Source organism: Echeneis naucrates, chromosome 23 (assembly GCF_900963305.1).
Source record: "Echeneis naucrates chromosome 23, fEcheNa1.1, whole genome shotgun sequence".
Lineage (NCBI taxonomy): Eukaryota > Metazoa > Chordata > Actinopteri > Carangiformes > Echeneidae > Echeneis > Echeneis naucrates.
The window spans coordinates 16101328-16112698 of NC_042533.1; the positions used below are offsets into that span (position 1 = coordinate 16101328).

The 11371-nt window shown below is 37.9% G+C and overlaps 1 protein-coding gene and 1 long non-coding RNA gene across 2 annotated transcripts; one reads left to right on the top strand and one right to left on the bottom strand.

The window, feature by feature from the left end:
• Positions 1–354: 354 nt before the first annotated feature.
• mrps33 (mitochondrial ribosomal protein S33) lies at positions 355–4833 on the bottom strand. Its single transcript, XM_029495586.1, has 3 exons — positions 4498–4833; positions 3472–3695; positions 355–2994 (listed from the first exon to the last, which is right to left on the bottom strand). Exons 2-3 carry the CDS (start codon positions 3684–3686, stop codon positions 2889–2891), a joined length of 321 nt encoding a protein of 106 aa, XP_029351446.1. The 5' UTR covers positions 3687–3695; positions 4498–4833; the 3' UTR covers positions 355–2888.
• On the top strand, positions 4712–9625 carry LOC115037104 (uncharacterized). Its single transcript, XR_003840448.1, has 4 exons — positions 4712–4865; positions 6031–6090; positions 7827–7986; positions 8091–9625. It is a non-coding gene; the product is annotated as an uncharacterized LOC115037104 (long non-coding RNA).
• Positions 9626–11371: the final 1746 nt, after the last annotated feature.

Sequence of the window (11371 nt, forward strand, 5' to 3'; positions counted from 1 at the left end):
AACAACTGCATAGGAATGGTCAGGTTTTAGAGTACATCATAGCACAGAAACAGCACTGGTAAAAGTTACTAACGACATTCTAATGGCTTCAGACAGCAGATTGACCTCCATACCTGTCCTGTTAGATTTGTGCTACTTTTGACACAATTGATCACAATTTTCTACTACAGAAGCTGAAACTTAAAATTGGGATCAAAGGAGCCACAGTAAGCTGGTTCAAATCATACTTATCACATAGATATCACTTTATTCATGTTAACAATGAGTCTTCCTCACGCACTTTAGTTAATCATAGAGTTCCATAGGGTTTGTTTTTCGACAAATCCTTTTCACCCTGTATATGTTTCCCTTGGCCAATATTATCTGGGAACACACAATTTTCATTGTTATGCAGATTATACTCCATTATACTTGTCAATGAAACTGACTGAAACCATTCATATAACCAGATTTCATGCATGTCCTACAGACATAAAGACCTGGATGAACTGCATCTTTTTACTTTTGAACGCAGACAAAACTGAAGTCATTGTATTTGGCCTTAAGCTCCTTCGAGAATCTGATCATGTAACCGTTCTTGATAGCATTAATTTGGCCTACGCTTCCAATGTTTTGAATCTTAATTTTTGATCAGGACATGTCCTTTGTCTCTCAAATAAAATAGGTGTCTCAGACAGCCTACTTTCACCTATGCAATATTGCAAAGATCAGAAATATCCTGTCTCAAGAAGATGCAGAAAAACTAGTCCATGAATTTGTTTCCTCTAGACTGGATTATTGTAACTCATTACTATCAGGACGCACCAACAATTCTCCGAAAAGCTGTTTTACCGGTGTCCTTCACTTCAGGAAGTGAATGAAATAAAAACCATTTTAGAACCAAATAAATATTTTAACAACATATAATTACTTTTGGCAGTCACCCACAGACTGAAATAACACAATCTTTTAATAACTGTTTGCATCTTACAGCATATTTGTTTTTTCTTTTGATTTTCATCTCTTGATTTGATGGGGTGGCACCCTAGCACCCTCCACTGGTTATCAGGCTCCTCTTAATTGGAACCAACTCCCAATATCAGTCAAGGGGGCAGACTCTGTCGCATCTCTCAAGATCAGGCTTCAAACCTTCTTTTTGACATAGCCTTGAGTTAAAAATCTAGTTTAATTACTTTTTCTTTTAGTTGGGCTGCTATAGGCCTAGACCGTAGGGATTGCACTGAGCAACTCTCTCTCACCCATGGATGTACATGACAACATTGAAATGCTGCAATGTGTTTTGTCCCTCCTGTCCTCTCTTCCTGTGCTGAATGATCTCTGCTCCATGTTCCTGCTATTGTCAGTTGTCATTACACACTGCAACTCATTTTGCATCTTCTTTGTAACCTCTTATTCTCTTCTACTACTAATATTTGCTAGTGCACATTTAGAACCCAACCATTCAAGGCAGACGGCAGTCCTTGCTGAGCCCGGTTCCGCCTGAGGTTTCTTCCTTCCAAGATTTTCCTTGCCACTGTTGCTAAGTGCTTGCTCTTGGTGACTTGGCAAATCGTGAAAAGACATGATCACAGTATGTTGGGTCTCTTTAACAACCCCATAAAGAGTTTGGTCTAAACCTGATCTATGCGTAAAGTGCCTTGACGTTGACATAGTGGAGAGCCACAAATATCTCTGACTCACCCTGGACAATAAACTAAGCTTTGAACAACACACTACTGACATCCAGAAAAGCTGCCAGAAAAGACTCTCTGCCATTCGCACACTCTTAGCACAATTAGTTGCCCCTGACCTCCTGTTGCTACTCTACAAAAGCATCATTCAACCCATAGTCCTCTACTGTTCCCCCTGCTTCTTCAACATGTTGTCACCACACAACAGAAAAAAAACCTGACATATATTGCACTTAAAATTTCCTAGATCATCGGGCTCCCCACCCCAAACTTCTCTGATCTCAACAGCACAGCCACCGCACGCAGAGCACATCACATAGCACTCGATCCCAGTCATTCACTCAACATATACTTCTCACTCCTTCCATCTGGTCAACGATACAGGTTGCTGGTTTGGAAGAAAATAAAGTTAAAGAAAAATTTCATCCCAAATGCAAAAACAGAACTAAACAACAAAAAAGAAAAGACTGTAAATGTGGTGGAATGTCTACACGCATGGTTAGGGATTAGATATGTATGTTGGCATACTGTCTGTGCTGTATGTTTATGTGGCTGTCTGATGTTTCCAATGCACTGATGTCTTTGTTTGCGTAATCTCTTATTGTGGTTGTACAGAAGGTGGAGACACATATCCTGAAAAGGACAATTAATATCTATCTATGTAACTTTGTTATGATTTGGCAAGTAAATTAAAATCAAATCAAGTAAGTTAAATTTATAAAAACATGAAAGATGTTTGCATTACTTTCGGCTGTCCTTTTGACATATACACCAGCACCACTGAAAAACTATGAGGTTGAGCTACCATGACAGTACTATAGTGTGTTCATCCATGAATCGAGAAAAGACATGATCACAGGCTTGCCGGTGTTTTGCATGTACTCAAATGATCACAGTAATCAGTATACTTTTGTGGTATTCAAGAGTCATATTCTTTGTCCATACTGGTTCCCTTAAAAATCAGACAATTGTGAACAGATTGGAATTCTACTGAATACAACCGACATCAATGAGAAGGTTTCATACTGATCAAGAGTATTATTCATGCCAACAAAGTGAAGCTTCAAATCACTGGATATCTTGGACAAGACTGATTGACTTGTTTCAGGTTTAGCTGCCAAACAACAATAACATATACACTTCACTGCTGCCTGTCAGCATGAAAAGATATGACATATCATGTCCTGTGTAATGTTGAATTAGCAGTAATATCACAGCTCATTTCTTCTTGCTAGCTCTCTTGCCCTCTCCTTTCTTTGGCTTCCCTTTTCCTCTTAATTTCCTCATGCGACACATTTCGTCTTTGAAGTCTTCATGCTCATCTCTGAGGAGGAAGAGAAAGCAGGTAATTAAAACCATCATTGTACTGACTGAAGGTTATATCATCACAATATCATCACAAATAGATTTTCTATTTTTGACTTAAATATTACTTTCACTGAGTATGCCATTTGCTGTCATTTTTCCCACCTTCTGCATACCCTTACTTACATTATTATCATTCCATCGGGTCAACCACCAAAATGCTTCTCATTGAGGTGAGTTTTACGGCAAAATATTTGCACCAAATACAGGGTACCACAGAAAGGCACCAAGCAGCGATCAAAAAAATTGTGTCAAAGTAGATGAAATTAATCATTGGCAGAAAAATTTAACAACATTAACATCAACTAATTAATATACTTCAGACTTCAAATGTACAATCGTTAGTTACTACAGTATACAGCAACTGAATAGAGTAAAAAAACGTAAACTTTCACAACAAGTAACAATCTGCTTCAGCATTAGGAGCTAGGTCTACCTGAACAGTCCCATGAACCTGAGCTTCTGGGTCATGGCATAGTAAATCTTGTGCTGAGGGTACCAGTCATACACCTCCTTTCTCTTGGCCATTGGGAGCTTCTTGAACATCTCGACCACCTTCATTGATCTGGAATCTGTCGGACGCACCACCTCTCCAAAGATCTGTGCACTAAGTCTGGCCATGCGCATAGCATAGCTGGACAGACCAGCCATGACTAGTGACTAGAACAGAGAAAAGATTTGATACATAGAAGCCAGAAGAACATAAATTCAATATGACATGAGTGACACTGACTGAGCACGATAACAGTGGCATACACAATCAAATCTCATTAGTTGAGTTACTGAGGGTATTATAGTGCAGGACCTTATTAAAGTAAAATCAAACATGCAGTGAACAGAACAGGATAATAACACACATGACAGTGTTGTGTGCTGGAAAAACTATGATGGCAAAACTATCTCAATGACCACAGACCTTTCACTACCTTAGATTTTTTTTCCCATACTGCAGTGACTCCTTGCTTATTGATCAACACACACATTGTCCGTTCAATGTATTGATCAAAAGGTGAACTAATTGACAATTTTGACCCAGCTGATCTGCTGCTAAGAGGACATGTAGCCATGCTTGCCTCTAAAAGGACAAACAATTAGGCAATAAATAGTGATATTTACAAATTTCAATTTCAAGTGGCCTTTGTAGTGTGTAGCTGTATAGTTAAGACACTACATTTGGGAGTAATATAACATATTATTTCAGCAATAAGATATAATGCACATAAATATATAACAAACCCACTTAACAACTCATCATTGTGATGAATGAACTTTCTTAATCTGTTGTATTTATGATTTAACCAAAGACTACACATTAGTCAGAAATATAGCAAGAGGACACATTTCTAATTAAACGAGCAGTACTATTCACACTACAGAAGGCGTTTAATTAAGGTCTTTAAACTAAAGCATGATGAGTAAGAACCTTTTAACTGTTCAGTTCCCTTAAATCAAAGTGTCTTACCTCAGTCTGCGGTCACCGAGGAAACACGCAACTTTGTTAAAATATAGAACAGCGTTAACTCCCAGTTGAGCGACCACAGTGGTTGAAACACATGTAGTAACCCTTGAGCTAACGTTCACCTTCGTACAACATACTGCCATTACGGTCTCTGATGCGCATGGCACGTTTGAGCCGATTGGTTACTTGTTTTCACTTCCTGGTTTCTGACATTTTATCTGTAAGAATACACTTTGAACAGACGATTAAAATGTATTCGACCCAAATCAAAACTACTTAATATTCGTGTGGGCCGGTAATTATTAATGTAATTTAAAATGTTTCTGAAGCAATCAAAGGCTGGCAGGATGTGCGTCGCTCTGAAGATTCCCGTGAGTAGTTTGTCTGACTGCACACAGTTCCGCCTCTCGAGAATGCGAGTAAATTGAATTTATATCCAGTTTTGGAATTCGTAAATTTCTTTCTTTTATTTATTTATTTTTTAAAATATCTGTAGTTTGGCGAAAAAAATTAGGCATGAAAGAAGTGTAACATAAACGCTCACCGCTCAACAGACCTTTCTCTTAACTGTTTCAGGGCCACATAAGTCAGTAAGTCATCATTAATATATATTCTTTTCTCATAAATACTCCATACATCCATTACCTCTTCTCAGCAGACATTCAGACAGGGTATACCCTGGACAGACATAGAAAAAAACAAAAATTCAAGCTTGCATGTCTTGGACATGCACAAAGACACAGGAAGTACATACAAACTTTACACAGCAACAACTCAGGCCCCAGGCTCCAACCCAAGACCTTTTTGGTGTGAGGGGATAGATCTTATGATTGTACCACTATGGTGCCCCAAAAATGGAAATATACATTATATCTACTTTAAATATTAAAAGTCTAATGTTTTGATTTAAATTACTTTTACCCTCTGCTATATGAGCTTTTGCCAGTGAATCATTATGTTCAAAACACATATGTTCATAGAGTAACATACATTTTTTGTGTTAAAGATCTTTAAAGTTAAGTCAGTGCTGATGTATTTTATATGTATTCTGCCTGATGACCATCAGCAGGGCTCCTTCACTTTAAAATTATCGTCACACATTGAGGAAATTATTCTATAAAGCAGGGTAAACATTAGGGAATGTGACAGTCTGTCCAACTCGGCCTGACCTGTTTCACCTTAGTAAAGGGAGCAGAACAGTTCAGATCCACCCCTTACTTGTAAATAAAGAGTCTACAGTTTTAGAATATCCCCATTTGGCCTGCGCCTGACACCACTGAACTAGCATATCAAAAAATTAGCTGAGGATTCCTGGTTCCCAGCATTTCAGCTCCACCAGAGTAGCTGCTGTGGGAATAAGTGTCCATTTGTAATTTCATTTTTAACCATAAGGAAACACAAAAAAACATAAATGCAAGAGACTTGTTTTGTTGCTACTGCAGCCACACTTGCAAGTCATTTGCAAGACAAATAAAGGAATATCTTATCTTAATTGATATTGTCTCAATGATGATACAATTATTTTGCTCTTTTTAGACAGTAGATGGTGCCATAGGAGAGGCATCGTCAGAACTCCACCCTACATCAGTGGAGCAGGTAGGAAACCCAACACTAATTGAACACCATTTAATGAAGCAGGGTTTCATTATTTTTCAGTCCAAGGACTGCTCAAGGCACTTACAGAACAACTTACTCAGCCATCATCCCCAAAATATTGTTGAACTTGAGATGTACTATGGTAAGTGTGCTGTGGAAAAGTTTATCCTTCATTTATTAGGCATTTTAACCTCTATACTGGATATGCATTGGATAGATATTGTATGGTTACCAGACATCGGATTAAGGTGAAATGTGGCACAGTCCCAGGGAAGACTAACAGATAGTTTCATCCAAATTTCCTTCTTACAGTTTTGCTCCCATTGTTCACCTGAGATCCCAGTATTTTCCACTCACCCCTCCTCTGTTTGAAGCTTGTCCTCAAACAGGAGAGAACTACAGCAGGAAAGACAACACAAGCAAAATGTACAAATGAATATTAATGACTGATATGACTAGAATTACATTTGTAAATATTGGCGGTTAGTTCTGTTTTGTACTCTGACAAAACAGAATTTATTGTACTCGGCCCTAAGCACCTCAGAAAAATACAATCTAATCATCTCATCAGCTTGGACCGCATCACTTTGGCTTCCAGCTCCACTGTAAGAAACCTTGGAGTCATTTTTGACCAGAACATGTCCTTTGTCCCTCACATAAAACAAGTTAGTCGGGCAGCTTTCTTCCACCTGAGAAACATTAGGAAAATTAGAAACATCCTTTCTCAGGATGATGCTGAAAAACTGCTCCATGCATTTGTAACTTCTAGGCTGGACTACTGTAACTGCTGTCCAGACTGATGAGATGATTAGTTTAACCCATAGAAACGATTTCTTCAGCATTTGTGTGATGCAATCTTCTAAACTGCAACTTGTTTTCCTTTTTTTACATGGAGGACTACGTGTGCAAGAATCCATACAACATGTGGATCCACAGGGAATTCTTATCTGCACACTATAACTACACATTGTCAGGCACAGAGGATATTCTGTGCCATCTCCCAATAGCCTTTGGCATATAGATGGCAACCATAAACTCATAAGCTCTATGTTGAGGAACTAGGAAGTACATACAGGTACATGTCAAAAATTAGCATATCATGAAAAAGTTCAATATTTTTTGTCACTTGTTTCAGAAAGATAAACCCATATATTAGACTAATTAAACATAGTGAAATATTTCAAGCTTTTATTTCTTGAAATGTTCATTATGGTTTGCAGATAAGAAAACCCAAAATTCAGTGTCTCAGAAAAAACGCAAAACATAAATTTTCCTAGGGTCTGCCACACATCAGGCGTTATAGAAATTTGTATTGTTGCCTCAGTGGTGAGAAAATTTGTAAATGAGATTTTTCAAGTTGATCTTAACTACATTAGTTAACATCTAAATTCATTATTTCAGTGTAACACTATGGACAATTGTTACTAGATATCAGAAATGAGATACTATCAACAGAAATATAAATAGCAGGTGCGGATTTTCAATTAACCTCTAGATGAAAAACATTAGACATCTTCATGTTAAGGTGAAGATAAAAAGTTTAAAGCCAGTCATATATACAGGCAAAATGTACAGTAAATACAGTCATATCCTGTGAATGCAAATTGAAAATATATTCACATTCTTAAATTGTATGTTTTTGCAGCGGCCATTAATGATGTTAATTTTCTCTTTTTACTGCACATTGCGCCTCAAGGCGTCCCAAGTGATTCCTGCTTCTTTCACTGTATTGACAGATGGAGAGTTGTGGTCCATGGTGGAATTGATGGCTTTAGTTGTCCAATTGTCTACCTTTGTGCTGCTATCAACAACCGTGCCAAACAGCTTCATGCAGGCCGTCCAAACCATGTCGTGTTAGGTCTGATAAAGGAGGTGAAAAGGTACACACAACCAAAGGTATTAAAACTTTCTATAAATAAGCACCAACCTTGACAGCATTTCATAATCTTTGGTGATTTCAAACGCTTACTGTGTTTTTTTGCATTTTGTTTAAATCCAAGGACAGAGAGGTTATGGCATGATGTCTTCAGGGGAGTATTAGACCTCTTCTACACTTCTGCAATATGGAAAGTGCAGGCCGACTCAACCCAGTTGAACTCCAGATATATACACTGCGCTGGAGTTTTCTGCCACACATATAGTCACCTTGAGTTCTTCAAGGATGGGTGGAATCACCCCACACTGCGCACTGAAAGAAATTGGTCACCTCTTCAGTTATGGACTCTAAACCAGCGTAAGGTTTGTTTTGCAGACAGAAATAGAGACCTTTAAGATTGCATGTTGAAGTATAATATTTCACAAAAAGTAACACGAGTGTATTCATAAGAGTAGTCACACCTTCCATGGTGCAGGCTTGTGCTAAAAAACATTCTTCTTCCTTATAATCAACACTTTCACAATCCAAGCACATGCAGGTTACGCAAATCTCTAAATTAGCCATGTATGTGTACATGTTTAGTTATACTTAGGTGTAGCTGGTGCAAACTTGTTTACATAACTCTTTAGTGGTTTATGTGACAACTGCTTTAAGAAACAATATTTTATTATTATTTTTTTTAATACTACTTTTACACTTCAGACAGAATACATAATTGACTGGGAGGGTCCGTATGGTCATCACCATGTAGGTGTCAGTCCCTGAAATGCAGCTGCCACAGGCCTTGACTCCCGAAGAAATTCAGCAGCTGCCAGTTCCCCGTGTGCCCTTTTCTAATGTGCTGAATGTGCACAGTGAGACAGTTGCCATCATACGTTAAATAACTCAGTTGTGGTTTATGTGACAGTACTTTTACTGATACTGAAGAAATTTTAAAAACAGGGACCTACAGGGTCAGGGACCAGGGACTTACCAGTCTATCTCTGTAACTTTAAAGTGGGCTTACAAGAATGCATTCACAGTGGACATCTGAGTTAACGATACCTACAGTGGTAAGTAATAATAAAAGTGTGCATCATCGCTACATTGAGGTTTGACTGAATTGTGAAGTGTGTTCAAAGTTGGCATTGGGTTCAACATCTGAAATATTGGGATATGATCATAGTAATTTCTCCAGACTATTTAATTTCTGAACAGAGCCAAAGAGAAAACATTAACATTAGGCCTTGGGATATTTTCTATTTTTTAATGCTTGCTAGTGCTATTTTTTTTTCCTTTGATGGAAAAAAGAAAACTTGAAAAGGAAATAAAAAAAAAACAAAACAAAAAAAACATTAGGCTATGGATATACAAATAAAGGTAACTTCCAGCTCAACAAACACTTTCCTCTGTGCAAAAAAAGTATAATGAACAGTGGGTAAGCCAATTATGGCCCGATTAAAACTTTTTTCTAATACTGGCTGAAACCAGCATATGAACTTGAGATGTCCGCCATGAACTTTCAGCAAAATGCATCTAAATTGTCTGTCTTTGGGGAGCTTTAGAGTTAATAAATAAATAAATAAATAAAAGCAGGTAGACAACTGATCTCTTCCATTTCTACATCAAGGTGTTTAAGCTCCTTGGAAGTACCTAGAAAAAAAAAAAAAAAAAAAAAAATAGACGACAAGATAAATCTTAAGTTGACACATCAATGTTAGAAAAATCTCAAAATACTCTTACCTGCCTTCATTCCCATGTCAGGCCAGTTTGATTCAACTCAGAGTAATATAAGCCAGATGTTTTATTGTGCAGTTATCTTATATCAATAAAAGCTTTATATTTATAAAAGTAGCTATTCATTTAATATGACTAAAAACTGGCAATAGCATCTGGCCTGGAGCTTAGAAATTCCCAGAATCCTATCTCTTTCAATCCCCGTTTGAGCTGCTTGATCTGCACGGTGGTCCTTCCAAGAACTTTAAAGCAGGCGGAATAATTCATTTTTACCTCTGCAGGTGTGAAAGACCAACTTCAGTTAAAAAGAAGTACACAATGTCATACTGTTCATGTGCATTCATGTTTTTACATCTCAGCATTTGGAAGACACTTGTAGCATGCATAAGGATTCTGTCCCTTAGCCACCACCTGTTTTCAGTAGTGACACCAGGCAGGTCCCAGGGCAGGCTCATGACAAGCACCTTTGAGGATCTCAGTTCCTTCCAGCTGATGAAAGGCAATCATAATGTACTAAATTTAGGGATCAGTCTAGCCAATATTTAAAATTGTGCTCACATGAAACAAGTTTAAATTTAAAAGGCCAACCGTTGCCATGACTTTGTACTTATTTAACACACTGGAAATTATTCACATGGTAAATAGGTTCACATGCAATCATATGCATAAAAATCCCTGGTAACAACTTTAATGACTTCTGAAAATTCAGTCAATGTGATTAATTTACAATTGCAGACAAATGTCAGTGTACAAGAACTAGAGAAAAAAAATGGACATGTGATTATCTAAACACATAAATAGCACAACTTAAAATGTACAAACCAAGCTGACAACCTTGCGGACTTTGTGATCAACAGGCCTCAATGGTTGCCGTCTCTGGCAATCCCCCAAACAGGACATGGATTCACAGCGTGGCTTAGGTCATATAGACGTGGGCCATCATTTAGAAAGCAATGAGCCAATACGAGCTGCCACCACAAACATGCCACTCTCTTGTAGTTCCTAGGAGGTGGACAGCACTAGGTGATCCTGCTCACCCTCAAAGAGCAGAGTCCACACGCCTGAGATTAAATCCATCCACTTAAACAAGCTCTGACGAGATCCTTGATGAGAAGGGACAATGATGGAGGGGGTGGGGGGGCTGCCAATAAGGTAGAGCGAGACGGAGAGATAGAGCGGGAAATCCAAATAGAGGTAGAATTTTGCAGGATAGACAATTTACTTTTTTTCTTTTTTAAAGACATGACAGAAAGCAGCCCGTACATGGCAGCGTTGCCAGGCAAAAGTCTGGGATCTCTCATGGGATGTCATATGTTGAACCACTTGTTTGGTGCTTAGTACGTTTTTGACAAAGTGGTTTCATGAAATTTAAGTGTTTGATCTCCTGATTAAGGCATGTTTAGTGTCCATCTATGATCCACTATTAACTGAAACTGAACTGAAAATGGTTAGTATATTTTCTGATGAGTTGAAGCATTAAGCTTTTTGACAATCATATTACATGAATGTTATTTTATTGTTTTAAAGTAAGTTGTTATAAGTGGAGACATGCATATTAATGATAAAACGCAGGGTCACTGTGGTACAACCCTGTTTTACCAATGTCAGCATCACCTTGCAAAATTTGTGAGTGAGATAAAACAAGCCATGGTTATATACTCAGTAATGAACAATATATAAAGAAAAAGA